Source organism: Rana temporaria, chromosome 5, assembly GCF_905171775.1.
Source record: "Rana temporaria chromosome 5, aRanTem1.1, whole genome shotgun sequence".
Classification (NCBI taxonomy): Eukaryota; Metazoa; Chordata; class Amphibia; order Anura; family Ranidae; genus Rana; species Rana temporaria.
Genome location: NC_053493.1, coordinates 9,161,302 through 9,180,362, shown reverse-complemented (window position 1 = coordinate 9,180,362; position 19,061 = coordinate 9,161,302). Strand labels below are relative to the sequence as shown.

The window sequence follows — 19,061 nt, the reverse complement described above, 5'->3', positions numbered from 1 at the left end:
TATCCTTCCTGATTCGCTTAAAATCCACTCGGTGTTCCACGTGTCCCTGCTAAAACCCACAGTACCGGACCCCTTCCCAGACAGGGGACCGGGGCCACCTGAACCCATAATGGTTGATGGAGACGAGGAATATGAGGTGGAGGCTATCGTAGACTGCAGGAGAAGAGGTAATCAACTACAATATTTGGTCAAGTGGAGGGGGTATGGACCAGAGGAGAACTCCTGGGAACCCAAGCAGAATGTGCATGCCTGCAGCCACCCTCAGAACTTGAAGAGAGTTCTTTTGGACAACCGGAGGGGGGGAGCCATGGACGCACGCCTCTTAGATCCACAACAGGACTCGGGCACTACCCCAATGGGTTGCTCGCTTTGGAAACCGCAGCTTGGCACTCCAGATTGTTCTCCCCCAGTTGTACTCCCCCTAGTATGTATGATGCATATTCTTAGCCCCCAAGTGCATAACTTTACATTTATCAACATTAAACCTCATCTGCTACTTAGTCACCCAATTAGACAGAGCATTGAGGTCGGCTTGTAAATTGGCGACATCCTGTAAGGACGTTATTCCACTGCATAGCTTGGTGTCATCTACAAAGACAGAAATGTTATCTCAGACCCAATATCATTTATAAATATATTAAAAAGAAAAAATTTTCTCTCATCAGAAAAGAGGACTTTGGGTCACTGAGGCGGCTCTTTAATTAGGCAAATTAGGCGGACGCCTAAGGCCTCACACTCACAGGGGCCTCACGGCCACCTAACTTACCCGATGCATTACCCCAATTTTGAGGGACAGGGGACCTTAACGTGCTGTGCTCAGGCAGCGTTAAGAGCCCTGACTCAGGAGCGGGGCCGCCAGTGTCCCTAACAACCAGTGAATATCGGTGACACCACCCCTTTGTGACGTCAATGACCCAGCAATGGCCCTCAGTCAATGACATTACAAAGGGGGCAGGTACAGCAGGTGACATCGCCTGCTGGCCCCCGCTCCTTAGTTATTAAAGAGCAGGATCTGGAGGCCTTCCAGATTCCGATAAGCCCCCTGCCCGCAGACCCCCACAACCACCGGCCAGAGTTGTGGGGAAGAGGCTCTTGTCCTTGAATTATTTTTCCCATCATGGGTGTGAATGGGGCCCCATGTCAAGTTTTGCCTAAGGTCTCATAAAGCCTAGAGCCGCCTCTTCAGACCAGGTGTGTTTTTCTTTAGCCCAGGTAAGACGCTTCTGACGTTTGTTGGTCAGGAGTGGGGTGACAAGAGGAATACGACATTTGAATCCCATGTCCAGGATCCGTCTGTGTGTGGCGCTCTTGACGCACTGACTCCACCCTCAGTCCACTCCTTGTGAAAGTCCTCAACACTTTTGAATGACCTTTTCCTGACAATCCTCTCCAGGCTGCGCTCATCCCTGCTGCTTGTGCACCTTTTTCTTCCACACTTTTCCCTTCCACCTAACTTTCTATTAACCACTTAAGACCCGGACCATTATGCAGGTAAAGGACCTGGCCAGTTTTTGCGATTCGGCACTGCGTCGCTTTAACTGACAATTGCGCGGTTGTGCGACGTGTCTCCCAAACAAAATTGGCGTCTTTTTTTCCCCCCACAAATAGAGCTTTCTTTTGGTGGTATTTGATCACCTCTGCGTTTTTTTCCGCTATAAACAAAAATAGAGCGACAATTTTGAAAAAAATTCAATATTTTTTAATTTTTGCTAAAATAAATATCCTCCAAAAATATATAAAAAAACATTTTTTTTCCTCAGTTTAGGCCAATACATATTCTTCTACCTATTTTTGGTAAAAAAAAATCGCAATAAGCGTTTATTGATTGGTTTGCGCAAAATTTATAGCGTTTACAAAATAGGGGATAGTTTTATGGCATTTTTATTAATATATTTTTTTTTACTACTAATAGCGGCGATCAACGATTTTTTTCGTGACTGCGACATTATGGCGGACACATCGGACAATTTTGACACATTTTTGGGACCATTGTCATTTTCACAGCAAAAAATGCACTGATTACTGTGAAAATGACAATTGCAGTTTAGGAGTTAACCACTAGGGGGCGCTGTAGGGGTTATGTGTGACCTCATATGTGCTTCTAACTGTAGGGGGGCGGGGCTGGATGTGTGGGTCCGCGGGTCCCGCGGCCACGGAGCTTCGGAACGGGTTGTGGGCGCGCGCGACCCACAGCTGGGCACTTAAAGGGGACGTACAGGTATGTGCCTGTGCCCAGCCGTGCCATTCTGCCGACGTAAATGTGCAGGAGGCAGTCCTTAAGTGGTTAATGTGCTTTGATACAGCACTTTGGGAACATCCAACTTCTTTTGCAATTGCCTTTTGAGGCTTTCCCTCCTTATGGAGGGCGTCAATGATGGTTTTCTGCACAACTGTCAGGTCAGAAGTTTTTCCCATGATTGTGATTCCTACTGAACCAGACTGAGAGACCATTTAAAGGCTCAGGATCAGGAACCCTTTGCAGGTGTTATGGCTTAATTAGCTGATTAGTGTGGGACACTTTGAGCCGAGAATATTCCAATTTTCTGAGATTGTGGATTTGGGGTTTTCATGAGCTGTAAGCCATAATCACCACAATTATGACAAATCACGGCTTGAACTGTCTTGCTTTGCATGTAATGAGTCTCTATCATATATTAGTTTCACCTTTTAACCACTTCCTTACTGGGCACTTAAACCCCACTTCCTGCCCAGACCAATTTTCAGCTTTCGGCGCTGACGCACTTTGAATGACAATTGCGCGGTCATACAACACTGTACCCAAAAGACATTTTTATCATTTTGTTCCCACAAATAGAGCTTTATTTTGGTGGTATTTGATCATCTCTGCGATTTTTATTTTTTGTGCTATAAACAAAAAAAAAAAGACTGACAATTTTGAAAAAAACACAATATTTTTCACTTTTTGCTATAATAAATATCCCATTTAAAAAAAAAAAAAAAACAATTTTTGGGACCATTGTCATTTTCACAGCGAAAAAGTGCTATAAAAATGCACTGATTACTGTGAAAATAGAAGTGAAGGGGTTAACCACTAGGGGGCGCTAAGGGGCTAAGTGTGCCCTAAGGGAGTGATTCTTACTGTAGGGGGGCGTGGCTGTAGGTGTGACGTCACTGATCGTTGTTCCCTATGACAGGGAACAGACGATCAGTGACAAGCCACAGAGAAGAACGGGGAAAGTGTGTTTACACTCACCTCTCCCCGTTCTTCAGCTCCTGTGACCCAATCGTGGGACACCGGCGGCGATCGGGTCCCGTGGGCGCAGTCACGGAGCTTCGGACCGGGTCGCGAGCACGCGACCCACAGCTGAACACTTAAAGGGGACATACCTGTACGTGCCTGTGCCCAGCCGTGCCATTCTGCCGACGTATATCGGCGTTAGGCGGTCCCTAAGTGGTTAAACCGCTTGCCGACCAGCCGCCGTCATTATACTCCGGCACGTTGGCACAGCTGTGCAAATCACTGTGGGTGTACGGCGATCACTTTAAGAGCTATAGGGGGCACGTGCCCCCGCCGTGCAGCGCCGAAACCAACGCGCATGCCGGCAGCCACGATGTCTGCCGGCGACCCTCAGAGAGCCAGAACGGGGATCTGTCAATGTAAACAAACATGTTCCCATTCTGTCAGGGAAGAAGTGAGAGATCTGTTGTTCCTAGTGATCAGAAACAATGATCTATCTCCTCCTCCAGTCAGTCCCATTCCCCACAGTTAGAAACACCTCCCAGGGAACACTTAGCCCCTTGATCGCCCCCTAGTGTTAACCCCTTCCCTGCTGGTGTCATTTACTGTATACAGGGATCAGTGGCTATTTTTAGCTCTGAATGCAGTTTTTTTGGTGCATTCACAATTATTTGTTACTTAAAGGAATACACTTGAACATTTTGTTGTTTGGTTGGTTTGGTTCACACCTACGCGTTTTTTTTTTAGTGCATTTTGCAGGAACACACTACAGTCCGTTTAACATGGTTAACATCTATGCATTTTGCAGCCGGTGTGTTTTCGGAAAGGTTCGGGGACTTTTTTCCCCCCAGCGTTGCGGTTTTTATTTTCCCCCAGTTAAACACTATACATAGCTGGTTGCTAAGGAGCGGGCTGGGGAGCCGGCGCCACGTCTCTAACAACCGATGAGTCATCAGCTGTCAGCGTGTTTCTTCTTCCGAAATTACGAAACTAAATATTTCAGTGTGAACATGTCTAGCCATTACTAGTATAAAAAAAATTCCAGTATATATCCCATAGTTTGTAGACGCTATAACGTTTGCGCAAACCAATCAATATAGCAGAATACATATTGGCCTAAATCTATGAAGAAATTAGATTTTTTTGGAAAAAATTACTTGGATGTGTTTTATAGCAGAAAGTATTCAGCACTGCGTTGTTTAACTGACAATTGCGCGGTCGTGCGACGTGGCTCCCAAACAAAATCGGTGTCCTTTTTTCCCCACAAATAGAGATTTCTTTTGGGGGTATTTGATCACAAAAAAAGAGCAACCATTTTATTTTATTTTTAAAAAAAGCAATATTTTTTACATACGAACCTTAAGCGCCGACCACCTGAATAACGGCAGCTGGTTGGCTGTGCGGAAGTGCCAGCGGCTCTGATAGGTTTTCCTAAAACAGCCCTCGGCTCCCGGATGTCTTATCCTCGGAACGTACGGGGGGTGCGTTCCTTGGATAAGACTGACGGCTGTCTCAGCCAATCAGGTTCACCGATTCTGGTTATCGGTAACCTGATTGGCTGAAGCGTCACCAAGGCGGGAGAAGACATCGAGGGACGTGGAAGGAGAAAAAGTAAGTGCATTTTACAGGGCACAGTGGCGACAATGGGCACGCAGGCGACAAAGGGCACAGTGGCATCAATGGGCACATGGCGACAAAGGGCACAGTGGCATCAATGGGCACAGTGGTGACAATGGGCACAGTGGCAACAATTAAAGGGCACAGTGACATGCACGGTGGCAACAATGGGCACAGTGGCGACAATTGAGGGGCACAGTGGCTGCGTTTGATTGCATGGCACAGTGGTGACAATTGATGGCACAGTGGCTGCGTTTGATGGCATGGCACAGTGCCTGCGTTTGATGGCATGGCACAGTGACTGCGTTTGATGGCATGGCACAGTGATGCGAATTGATGGCATAGTGACTGCATTTGATGGCATGGCACAGTGGTGACAATTGATGGCACAGTGGCTGCGTTTGATGGCATGGCACAGTGGTGAAAATTGATGGCACAGTGGCTGCGTTTGATGGCATGGCACAGTGGCTGCGTTTGATGGCATGGCACAGTGGTGAAAATTGATGGCACAGTGGCTGCGTTTGATGGCATGGCACAGTGGTGACAATTGATGCCACAGTGGATGCGTTTGATGGCATGGCACAGTGGTGACAATTGATGGCACAGTGGCTGCGTTTGATGGCATGGCACAGTGTTGACAATTGATGCCACAGTGGATGCGTTTGATGGCATGGCACAGTGACTGCATTTGATTGCATGGCCCAGTGGTGACAATTGATGGCACAGTGGCTGCATTTGATGGGCACAGTGAGGCTGCAATTTTTTTTATTTATTTTTTTGGTTTGCGCCCCCCCAAAAATTTTGAGCACCAGCCGCCACTGCTCATAGCATTCCTGTATTGTCTTATGTAAACTTTCACTTGTGTTTTGTTCACCTTGACATCTACTGTATACATTTGTATTGTATTTGATTGTCATTTAAAGTCAATAAAATCTTTGTGAAAGCCCTGGACTGGGTCAAAGGATGGCAAAACATGCGCAAATGCACTAAGTCTCTGACAGTTAGAGAAACGGCAGTTAAACTCTTGATGAGATGGTATTACACCCCCCTTCGACTTAGTAAAATGTTTCCGCAGGCTTCCTCGACTTGCTTTAGGGGCTGCCCACAACAGGGTTCCTTTATCCACCTATTTTGGGAGTGTGAGAAATTGTTACCCACCTGGACGGAAGTGCGGGAGATGATTGACGTGTTGGCAGGGGAACAGGTCACCCTGACCTTTAAACACTGCTTATTGTTCCAAGACGTTAGTGATACCCCCAAACATATGGTTAGGTTGATACACTCCATTTGTATCGCGGTTCATTGGGCTATTGCTCTTCATTGGAAAAAACAAGTGGTCCCCTTCCCTCCTATAGTTGTTCGAATAGACCAGATGATGCTCTCAGAGAAAATTTTTCATACTTTACATGATACGATCCCAATTTATGACGCCAAATGGAACCCATGGTTTCTATATAGATTACAGGTATAACTGACCCTGAATTTAGTTTAATATGATTTGTTTTTTTTTTGTGTCTTGCTCATTTCTGGTATTTATTTTATTTTATTTTATTATTTCCAAATGTGCATTTTTCCTTCTTCTTATATAATATTTTCTTTCCACCTTGGCGTAGGCCACATATGTTGTACAGGTTTAGTTTGGAATACTTTCAGAGTATTTGAGTTCTGATTCCTCCCAGGGCCCTGGGCAGGAGTTTATATAATATTCCTTTCGGTTTTCAGACTGGATGTATTGGTTTTTAACATGCATATTTTGTCAATGCTGCTTAAACCACTTTGCTGTATGTGCTCATCTATGTCTTCGGTATTTTACCGAGTGTTTTCTATTTCAAATAAAACTATTTGTAAACAAAAAAAAATCTTTGTGAAAGAAATATAGCGCTTTTGTTTGCATATCAGAGAAATCAGACTATTAATTTAAAGGTTTGTTTTTTTATTTTCTAAATAGGTTCCTTTAACCCCTTGACACCCGGCGGAATGCTCTATTGTTCTTGTATTGTTCTTGTATTGTTCTGACAGGACGTCATATGACGTCCTGTCATTTAATGCCTCTAGGGCGCGTGCACCGCCGGCGGCGCGCGCGCGCACCCGTCGCGTCACTGGGAACACTGGGAACATCCTTTTTATAACTATAATCATTTGCAGTCTCACCATCTGCTGTGCAGCAGCCTGTCAGCCTGTCAGGAAATCAGCCGTCACCTCCTCTGCACTCGGCTCTCACGTTACACACACAGTCCCGCCTCAGCCATCGGCAATGCCAGTGGCGGAGGCGGGACTGTGTGTGTAACATGGGAGCCGAGGAGGCAAGTGGAGAGGAGATGACCGCGCGATGAGGTACGCTGTCGGCGTGAGAGCCGAGGAGGCAAGTGGAGAGGAGATGACGGCTCGATGAGGTACGCTATCAGCGTATAACACGCACCCCTGCTTTGCCCCCGATTTTAAGGGGGAAAAAGTGCGTGTTATACGCCGATAAATATGGTAGTTATTTCAGATTTTCGAGTTTCTGAATTTTCTGATTTTTGTTCTTATTTTCTTATTTTCGTCCTTTTGGATTTCCGAATCTTTGAATTTCTGGATTTTCGAATTTCCAAATTTTTAAATTTCCAAATTTTTAAATTTCCCAAATTTTCAAATTTCCCAAATTTTCGAATTTCAAATTTCCGAATATTTTGCACTTCAAATTTCCGAAATTTAGAATTTTTGAATTTTGGAATATTTGGAAAAATTCAGATATTCTGAAAATTCAGAGATTCAGATATTTTGAAAAATGTTGAAATGCGGAAATTTGGAGATTCGGAATGAACAAATGTTTCTAAACCACGCTCAACTACAAGTACAGCTTCTTATGGCCGTGAAATAGATGCAGTGGCTGAAGTTCCTCCATACTCAGATAATAGAACTAGTAGTAGTTTCAAACCGGCTACTCATGTCATTCATAAAATACAAATCTTTATTGGCTACAGATCACAAAACTCTACTTATTCATCTCAAAGAAGTAGCCGGAGTTACAGACTCAGATCTACCCTGGTTCGCATCCTTCCTAGGAAATCGTTCCCAAACAGTAAAACTATGAGGTTTCACCTCGGAAACGCGCACCATTTCTTGCGCATCCTGTTACCCAAGCTTTTCAACATCTACCTCCGCCCACTCCTCAAAATCATCAGCGAACAGGGTTTGTGCTACCACTCCTATGCGAATGACACTCAACTTTACTTTCGGATCACCGAGAAAAACTACCGATAGCACGGATTAGAAAAATGCCTGGCATTGATCGACGAGTGGATGACTGAGCGCTCCCTCAAACTCAACGATCCAAAACAGAACTTCTTCTCCTCCACGCAAACCCGAAAGACTACAGCTAGGACCTCATGGACACCACCCACCATTCTTGGACAGATCATCACCCCAAGTACCAAGGTCAAAAGCCTCGGAGTAACCTTTGTCTCAGAGATGTCGATGGATGCGCAAATAGGATCAGTAGTCAGAGGATCCCATTACCTTCTCTGCCTACTGCGTAGACTCATCCCCTTCATCCCGGAAGAGGACACAGCAGTAGTAGTCGGAACAATCATCAATTCTCGACTCAACTACGCAAACGCCCTCTACTTAGGACTACCAAAATACCAGATTTCGCGCCTACAAGTCGTCCAGAACACGGCAGCCAGACTGGTAACGGGAAAAAACCTTGGGAATCCATCACCCCGTCCCTGAGGACGCTTCATTGGTTAACAGTAAAGGATCGGGTCACATTCAAGACCCTCTGCCTCACCCACAAATACACACAAGGAAATACTTCAATACTAATGCGAGAAAATAAAATACTCCACCCCCAATCGCACTCTCGGATCGTCCTAACCAAAACCTCCTCTGCATCCCCAAGTTCCACTACAAATCGAAGGGAGAACGAAGATTTGCAGTCCAAGGACCATGGCTATAGAACGCTCTACCAACGGAACAACTTTGCAGAACCTTTGACAAACACTCAGGTCATATATCATTGATTTATGGTTTATTGTCTTCCAACACCCAAAAGATGGTTTATATGCAAAAGTGGGAACAAGATATTGGCACTACATTAGAAATTGCTGAATGGAGTAAATTGATACAAGGTGCTTCTAAGGCTTATATTAACACCTCTTTGATAGAGGCCAATTATAAGGTGCTGATGAGATGGTATATGGTCCCGACGTGAATAGCTACCTTCGTCCCGGGGGCGCCCCCGCAGTGCTTTAGAGGGTGCACCATGGATGACACTATGTATCACATTTGGTGGACATGTCAAAAGGTGAGACGATTTTGGATACGCACATATAACTTTATATATTCTTTAACTCAGGTGAATCTTCTTAAATCACCTCTGCATGCACTGCTGGGGCCCCCGGTGGAGGGAACGTCGAAGCACTTGAGAAAACTGATAGCCTTTATATTCGTAGCGGCTAGAATTTCCATAGCTAAGTCTTGGAAGTCCCCCACTGTTTCCTTTTATCTTTTGAAGTCTAAAGTGTATTGGATAATGGTGAACGAGAGGATGTCGGCCATTTTAAATGACAAAGTTGCGGTATTTAACAAAGTGTGGGATCCCTGGATCACCTATCTTACGAGTACACACTGATCTGAGCTAACATAAGGGCTTCTTTATTGAGGTAGGGGTGCACCACCCTTTCTTCTTCTTCTTTTTCTTTCTCTTTTCTTCTCTTTCTCTTTGCTTTTCTTTGCTTTTCTATTGTCACATGTTTTTGTTATATTATTAAATCAGCTATTGTTTGTTATTGTCTGCTGGCCCCTTGGGACTAGTCAGTGCTCCAGTTAGGAGGCCCTGAGTTGGGTCTAAATTGGATCTTGTTGGACAGATGTAGTAGGAGCACCCAAGGCAATAAGGTGTGCTAATGTTGTGTTTGTATTCGCAATAACTTGTATTTGTATGTTTGTTCTCCTGACAATGACGAATGTTATCTTCCTCCCTTTTTTTTGTGTATACCTTTTTATTTGTAAACTTTAATAAAAAAATATTGGAAACTAATGCTCTACCAACAAACATCCGCATGGAAGAAAACCATCGGGCCTTCAGGAAAAAACATAAGACCCACCTCTTCTGAAGGATAAGGACGACACCGGATGGACACCGGATGGAAAAAGCACCTTGAGGCGATTTAGTTCGCATACAAGTTATTCACTCGCTCACAGGATAAAAAACTATAGCTACCTTTACGCGTTTCTGCTATGAGGAAGGCCCATATAGCCAAAACACGTTAACCGGTCATAGTTGTGTTTTATCATGCAGCCAATAAAGATTTGCATTTTATGGATGACACAGAGTAGCCAGCTTGAACCTACTACTAGTTCTTTTATCAGAGTATAGAAAAGGTAAATGAAAGGTATGGATTACAAAAAACAGGCACACAAGGCAAGGCTTTTATATTGCAACCCGTTTATTGATGAAGGTTGGACAATCTGTTATCTCACATCATCTATCAGAGAAGGGAGCCGCTCATGAACATCACAAGGGTTCCCATCACCAGGAAAATGGCGGCATAGCTGGACTTGATGCTGTTGGCTCCGCTGGTGTTGCACAGGTCAGTGGTGCAGCAGGACGTAGAGGTGGAACCCACGTAGGCATTGAGGCTGGTAGCCGTGCAGCTGGCCGAGCAGAACTTGGTTATTGAGGTTGTAGAAATTCCAGCTACAGTAAAAAAAGAAAAATTGAATAGTCTTTAATTTCCAGTATAATGGATCTGGGATTACAGTGCCTTGAAAAAAGTATTCACACCCCTTGGAATTTCCCACATTTTCTCATGTTACAACCAAAAATGTTCATGTATTTTATTGGGATTTTATGTGATAGACCAACACAACGTGGCACATAATTGTGAAGTGGAAGGAAAATTATAAATAGGTTTAATTTTTTTTTGTGTTGGGGGGGCATTTGTATTCAGTCCCCTTTACTCGGATACCCCTAACTAAAATCTAGTGGCACCAATTGCCTTCAGAAGTCACCTAATTAGTAAATAGTTCTTATTTATTTTACTTTTTGGTTTTTATTTTGACACGGTCCTTTTAAAAAAAAAAAAAACTTGGGTCACTTTTATTTCTATTACAAGGAATGTAAACATCCCTTGTAATAGAAAAAAGGCATGACAGGACCTCTTAAACATGAGATGTGGGGTCAAATAGACCCCACATCTCATAATTACACTTACACTAAAATGCAATAAAATTAAATATCATTTGGAAAAAAATAAAGAACTTCCCCTGGCCCTACTACCGACGGCTCCAGTAAGCGGCGGAGACGACCGTTGCGTGGCGGATGGGGTGGGCCCTCTCCCGCCACCGATAAAAGCGAATCCGCCGCTGAGACCACTTTTATCAGAAAGCAGACAGTCTGCCGTTTAAAAAAATACCAGGGTTATGGCAGCTAGCTGCTGCCATAACAACGGTATTTAACATCAAAGTAGCGACGTGTGACGACAGCGGCTGGTCCGTAAGTAGTTAACCTGTTAAGGACCGCCGCACGACTATTTACGTCAGCAGAATGGCACGGCTGGGCACATGGACGTACAGGTACATCCAATTTAAGATGCCTAGCCATGGGTCGAGAGCGCACCACCGGCGGGGCGCTCGCGACCCGGTCCTGTCCTCTGTGACTGCGCCCGCAGGACCTGCGGACCTGATCGCCGCCGGTGTCCCGCGATCGGGTCACAGAGAGGAAGAACGGGGAGAGGTGAGTGTAAACAAACCTTCCCCGTTCTTCCTAGTGTGGCTGTCAGTGATCGTCTGTTGCCTGTGTTAGGGAACAACGATCAGTGACATCACACGCACAGCCACGCCCCCCACAGTAAGAACACTCCCTTAGGGCACACTTAACCCCTACAGTGCCCCCTCCTGGTTAACCCCTTCACTGCCAGTGCCATTTTCACAGTAAATGTTTCGCTGTGAAAATGACAATGGTCCCAAAAATGTGTCAAAACTGTCCGATGTGAACGCCATGATGTCGCAGTCACGAAAAAAATCGCTGATTGCCGCCATTACTAGTAAAAAAATAATTATTAATAAAAATGCCATAAAACTATCCCCTAGTTTGTAAACGCTATAAGTTTTGCGCAAACCAGTCAATAAACGGTTATTGCGATTTTTTTTTTTAAATATGTAGCAGAATACGTATCGGCCTAAACTGAGGAATTTTTTTTTTTTTTTTATCTTTTTTGAGGATATTTATTATAGCAAAAAGTAAAAAATATTGCATTTTTTTCAAAATTGTCGCTCTATTTTTGTTTATAGCGCAAAAAATAAAAACCGCAGAGGTGATCAAATACCACCAAAAGAAAGCTCTATTTGTGGGTGTCAATTTTGTTTGGGAGCCACGTCACACGACCGCGCAATTGTCTGTTAAAGCAATGCAGTGCCGAATCGCAAAAAGGGGCCAGGTCCTTTACCTGCATATTGGTCTGGGTCTTAAGTGGTTAAAGTGTCACCTATGACTTTTTGTGGTACCATTGTTTGTCGTCATTTCACAGAAGCACGCAGTTTTGAGTCCTGACATGTTTGGTATCTACTTACTCAATGTAACCCCATCTTTTATATTTTACCAAACAAGCAAGTATTATATTGTGTGTGGGCACTGACATTTCTTTAAAAAAAAAAAATTTCCTATAAACTTGCATTCAATAAATTTCTACGCCAACATCGTGCAACGTTAAAATAAATTGCAAAAGCCACCGTTTTATTATATTATTCTCCATAAATAATATAAAGTGCTATCGTGTGTCCAATTCTTGACTAATCACAATACAAAGCGCAGGTTTATTACCCTCCTTCATTTATCAACTAGGGATACACCGATACCATGTTAATTACTATGAGTACTGATACTTTTTTTTTTAGTACTCGCCGATACCAATTACCGATACCTACCGCAGCTGGTTTGTCTACACTTCAGCTGTTGGCAATGGTACAAAGCATTGAAAAATTATTTACAAACAAATTTGTTTATACATTTTTCAATGTGAAACGCGTAAATACTGTATATGTTAGAGCCCATTCACACTGGGGCAACACGACTTTGGGAGGCAACTTACACACGGCTTGAGTATGAATCACAACGCGACTTGGGGCGACTTTAGCGTGACTTACAAGGCGACTTCAAGTCGCCTCCAGGAGGGGGAACTTCATGACAAATTTTAAATAAAAAACCGGCATGGGTTCCCCCTCCAAGAGCATACCAGGCCCTTAGGTCTGGTATGGATTTCAAGGGGAACCCCCTACGCCGCCTGGTACGGTTCAGGAGGGGAGGGGGCGCTTGCTCGTCCCCACCCCCTTTCCTGACCGTCCGGTCTGTGTGCTCGGATAAGGGTCTGGTATGGATTTGGGGGGTAGTGGGTTCCCCTTGAAATCCATACCAGACCTAAGGGCCTGGTATGCCCTTGTAGGGGGGGAACCTATGCCGGTTTTTTATTTAAAATTTGGCATGGAGTTCCCCTGTGGGAGGGAGGGGCTTGCCTTAGAACAGGTTCACACTGGGGCGACTTCCTGTAAAGTTGCCTCCCTGTGAACGGGAATCCGACTTGGAGGATCTGTGTGAATTGGCTCTCAAAGGTGTAAAAATATTAATGAACAAAGCAAACATAAATTGTTTATAAAATAGAAGAAGTAAACAAAAGAAAATCATCAGGAAAATAATAATTAAATGGAGAAACAGAATAGGGCTTCATGTACACACAGCCTACTTTGACCGCTCTGCCGGAAAACGCAAAACACAGCAAAATTGTGCTGCAATTTTGCCGCGATTTTGCAGCCAGCGATCAAGACGTTCCTATCCTGAATGTGTTTCTTTTGCGTTCAGGAGAGGGAGGTTGAACCTCCCCTAACCGCAGCAGCTCCTAAACGATCCTAAAAGTCGAGTGCATGGACGCATAGGCATTTGTACATGGACGCATAGGGCCAGATTCATAAAAGAGATACGACGGCGTATCTCCTGATACGCCGTTGTATCTCTGAGATACGACTGTCGTATCTATGCGCCTGATTCATAGAATCAGGTTACGCATAGATCTCCCTAAGATCCGACAGGTTTAAGAGACTTACACCGTCGGATCTTAGGCTGCAATTCTAGGCCGGCCGCTAGGTGGCGATTCCATTGCGGTCGGCGTAGAATATGCAAATGACTAGTTACGCCGTTTCACGAACGTACGCTTTGCCCGCCGCTGTAAATTTACGTCGTTTCTGTAGAGATACGCGGCGTAAAGATAAACCTGCCCTCTAGGTGGTCTAGCCAATGTTAAGTATGGCCGTCGTTCCCGCGTCGAAATTTGAAATTTCACGTTGTTTGCGTAAGTCGCCCGTGAATGCCGCTGGACGCCATTTACGTTAACGTCGAAACCAATGACGTCCTCGCGACATCATTTAGCGCAATGCACGTGGGGAAATTTTAGGGACGGAGCATGCGCAGTACGTTCGGCGCGGGAACGCTCCTAATTTAAATGGTCCCTGCCCCATTTGAATTAGGCGGGCTTGCGCCGGGCGGATTTACGCTACGCCGCCGCAAATTTACAGGCAAGTGCTTTGTGAATCAAGCACTTGCCCGCAAAACTTGCGGCGGTGTAACGTAAATGTAATACGTTACGCCGCCGCAGAGTAAGCCGATTCTACCTGAATCTGGCCCATAGGTGTTTTATGGAGTTGAGTTTTGGCAAAAAAGCTCCTGAAACTCAAGTTTAGGAGCTGTAGTGTACATGAAGCCTAAGGGGTTAATTAAGGCTGATTAGAGTAAATTAAGGGTTAATAAGGGGATAAACAGAGGAACATTTACAGTAATAAAAAATATATTAATAATATTTATTTTTATTTTTTTACTTCACAGGTTGCTTTAAACTTACTTCATCTGCAGATGGAAGCTCATCCTTTTTGGATAATGCCCCATACACACTATCAGTTTTCCTGCTGGTTTTCTCTTCAGGTTTACCAAAACCATCTAATATGAGGTCAAACCTTAAGCGTTTCAATTTGAATGCAATCAGGCAGGTCCTTGTACTACATGGTTTTGGTAAACCTGAAGAGAAAACCATCAGGAAAACTGATAGTGTGTATGGGGCTTAAGTGAAAAATTGGGAAAAGGGGAAATCTTGGGACCTTGGGTGAGGCCATGGCCTGGTAGGGTCATATGCCTCCATCCCTATCAATATATAAAAATATAAAAAGGAGCAAAGAGGGTGGGACTTTGAATGGAGCACGTGGTTGAATTGAATGCAATGGTTGATCTGTAGATGAATAAACAGAAAGATACAAAAAGAAACCATGTTTCTTTTTATCTTTCTGGGTTTTTTTTTGACAGCTCCAATTGCCGGGACTTCATTTACACTTCAACAGAGGAACCCTACTCACAACTGAATGAGTTATCGATTGTTAGGGAGGCGGTGGCTCTGCCCCTAACAACCGGTTATTGACGGCATTTTTTTATTTATTTATATTTTAGCTGTCGGGGGGATCCCGCTCACAGTTAAACTAACCGAGCCTGAAAGTATCGGTTTCAGGTATTGGAGCATTTGTATGAGTACTGAAAATGCTTAGTATCGCCACAGATACTGGTATCTTTATCGGTGCAACCATAATTAAAACCTGTGGACCTGAGACACATGAGGGGGTGAGCTCTGTGTACACCATGGGTCTTCAAACTACGGCCCTCCAGTTCTTTAGGAACTACAATTCCCATCATGCCTAGTCATGTCTGTGAATGTCAGAGTTTTACAATGCCTCGTGGGATGTGTAGTTCCACAACAGCTGGAGGGCCGTAGTTTGAGGATCCCTGGTGTACACCATCAACTGCTGATCTGCTGCAACTGGACAGCGTACTTCACACTGCATTATAACTGATTGTGTTCTTCAACCTTGTGTTGGATATCTGGTGATAATGCGGTTAAGCAAAACTTACCGACTGAAACACTTGCTACGTCCGTCTCGCAGTAGGTTAATCCGGAAGTGCAGTTAGTCGCTGTCTTGCAGTTGCTGTTGCTGGTCGCAGCGACACACGTGTAACATTGCAGGGAATAGGCTGGAAGAGAACAACTTAAAGTGTGACTCCATCTTTTAATAAAAATGATAAAACTGCTAATGTTATATTGATATAAGCAGTATACAGCCGTGGCCAAAAGTTTTGAGAATGACACAAATATTAATTTTCACAAAGTCTGCTTCTTCAGTGTTTTTAGATCTTTTTGTCAGATGTTACTATGAGATCCTGAAGTATAATTACCGTATTTGCTGGCGTATAAGACGACTGGTCGTATAAGACGACCCCCTATTTTTCCAGGAAAAATGTTGGTTTTGGGATATACTCGCCGTATAAGACGACCCCCTTCCTACTAGTCTGTCTGGAAGCTGAGGGGTAGCCAGAACAACCGCTGACAGGAACAACCGCTGACAGAAACAGGCATTTTTCAAATCTCACTGTGCCATTCCATTCCATTACATGCCTCACTGTGCCATTCCATTACATGCCCCACTGTGCCATTCCATTACATGCCCCACTGTGCCGTGCCATTCCATGACCCACTGTTCCGTGCCATTCCATGCCCCCACTGTGCCATTCCATGCCCCCACTGTGCCATTCCATGCCCCCACTGTGCCATTCCATGCCCCCACTGTGCCGTGCCATTCCATGACCCACTGTTCCGTGCCATTCCATGCACCACTGTGCCATTCCATGCCCCCACTGTGCCATTCCATGCCCCCACTGTGCCATTCCATGCCCCACTGTGCCGTGCCATTCCATGACCCACTGTTCCGTGCCATTCCATGCACCACTGTGCCATTCCATGCCCCCACTGTGCCATTCCATGCCCCCACTGTGCCACTGTCCATCACATGCCTCTACTGTGCCGGCCAAGACGATCTCCCTACCTTATTTTTTTGCTGCAGACATCCATGTTTCAGGCTCTGGGCATCCATGATTCAAAAGCCGCGCCTCCTCCTCAGACTGTTCCGAGATAAGCGGAACATTAATTTTCCCAGCCTCTGTTCAGTGTTGCGCCTATCACGGACGTCCTCTCGTCCGAGGATGAGAATGCATCCGTGATAGGCAGAACACTGAACAGAGGCCCTGCTGGGAAAATGAGTGTTCCGCCTATCACGGAACAGTCTGAGGAGGAGGCGCGGCTTTTAAATCATGGATGCCCGCAGCCTGAAACATGGATGTCCGCAGCCTGACGGAGACAGATCCGGCGTATAAGTCGACCCCCGACTTTGGATGCATTTTTTTGCATCCAAAAGGTCGTCATATACGCCGGAAAATACGGAACAAGCTTTTTATAAGAGCCGGTTCACACTGGGGCGGCACGACTTCGGGGGCGACTCGGCAAGGCGTCCTGAAGACGACTTTAGAGAAGCGACTTGCAAAATGACTTCTGTATAGAAGTCAATGCAAGTCGCCCCGAGTCGCCCCCGAAGTCGTACAAGAACCTTTTTCTAAGTCGCAAGTCGCTCCTATTAGAACGGTTCTAGAATGGGACGCGACTTGTCAGGCGGCTGAGTCGCCTGACGAGTCGCCCCAGTGTGAACCGGCTCTTAGAGTCAAAGGTTTTTATTGACAATGACGTAAAGTTTATAAGTTTATGTAAGAAGTCAATATTTGCAGTGGTAAACCTTCTTTTTCATGACCTCCGCAATTCTCCCCGGCATGCTGTCAATCAACTTCTGGGCCACATCCTGACTGATGGCCGCCCCCCCCCCCCCTTTCTTCCATAATCAATGCTTGGATTTTGTCAGAATTTGTGTTTTTTTTTGTTCACCCGCCTCTTGAGGATTGACCGCAAGTTCTCAATGGGATTAAGGTCTGGGGGGTTTGCTGGCCATGGACCCAAAATGGTGATGTTTTGTTTCCCAAGCCACTTGGTTATCACTTTTAGACATGTGCACAACAAAAAAAAATTTTTTTTTTTGTTTGTTTAGTTTTCGTCTCGTTCCGTAGATTCGTAAAGATTCGTAATTTTGTAGGACGCAAGTTTTCCTATTCGGACCCGTTCGTATTTTCGGAAGTTTTATTTTAGTTTATACTGAATGATTCGTAATTCTGTCTAATTTATTTTCGTTGATTCGAAAATTCGTAATTTTGTTAGATAATCATTTTCGTTTAATGGATTTCGTAATTTTGTACTTTCGTAAAAACATTGCGGCGCGGTCATTCGCAATCTCGTATTTTAGTTTCATTTTCAACACACGGCTAATCCATATTACTGTAAAGCCCCGTACACACGGTTCGGACTTTTTGCCAGCAAACTTCAAAATGAGCGTTTTCAGAAAAAATCCGAGCGTGTGTACGCTCCATCTGACAAACTTTTTTGGTTTTCATCGGACAACAGTTCGCTCAGCAAACGGATAAACTTTTCGGCAACAAAAGTCCGGCCAACTCCCTTCGGACAAAAATCCACAGAAAAGTTTGTTTGAAGTCCGAACGTCGGTGTGGCTCTATACGGCGCCTGCGCACCGACGTTCCGGTTCTGTTGGCAACCTGTGACGCGCAGTATGCGCCGTTCGGAAGCCTGTCAATCACAGGCAGTGCTTGGGAACGCCCAGTCCCGCGGGATTGCCGGGGGGTGAAAATCGTGATAACGAGGTATGTGCTGAGAAAAAAAAAAAAACACTGGCATTCTGTCGGTAGGATGGCTCGACTCCGTGTGATGTCAGAATTTTTTTGGAGAGTGAACCTCCACTTTACTGTAAGTTAGATACATCACTCACTAACTACACTGCCCAGTGCCCATTCGAAAGAACGATACGAGTACACAAATTTACGAAAAGTCAAAGAAACGCATTTACAAAACACAGAAATGAAAATACGAACATACGAATGAAAATACGAACATACAAATGAAAATACGAACATACAAATGAAAATACGAACATACAAATGAAAATACGAACATACGAATGAAAATACGAACATACGAATGAAAATACGAACATACAAATAAAAATACGAACATACGAATGAAAATACAAACATTCAAATGAAAATACGAACAGACGAATGAAAATACGAACAGACGAATGAAAATACGAACAGACGAATGAAAATACGAACAGACGAATGAAAATACGAACAGACGAATGAAAATACGAACATTCGAATGAAAATACGAACAGACGAATGAAAATACGAACATACAAATAAAAACGCCCCCCAATATCAATGCGAAAAAATAAAAGCCCATAACCCCAATCGAATTCTGCGATCCACCAATCAAAACCTCCTCCAGAT

At 44.5% G+C, this 19,061-nt stretch overlaps 1 protein-coding gene across 3 annotated transcripts in view; it reads right to left on the bottom strand.

Annotated features, from left to right (window-relative positions):
- Nucleotides 1–19,061, bottom strand: part of LOC120939780 (lymphocyte antigen 6E-like) — a 440,733-nt gene that overhangs the window by 150,190 nt on the left and 271,482 nt on the right. Inside the window, exons 2-3 of one of the 3 annotated variants that reach the window (XM_040352134.1) lie at nucleotides 15,738–15,857; nucleotides 10,226–10,496 (exon numbers count right to left, since the gene is read on the bottom strand). The exons of the other annotated variants lie outside the window; for them this stretch is intronic. Coding sequence (XP_040208068.1) covers nucleotides 10,288–10,496; nucleotides 15,738–15,857 — 329 coding nt within the window. The 3' untranslated portion in view covers nucleotides 10,226–10,287. Of the gene's footprint in view, nucleotides 1–10,225; nucleotides 10,497–15,737; nucleotides 15,858–19,061 lie in introns of those variants that run through there. 3 annotated transcript variants of the gene reach the window in all.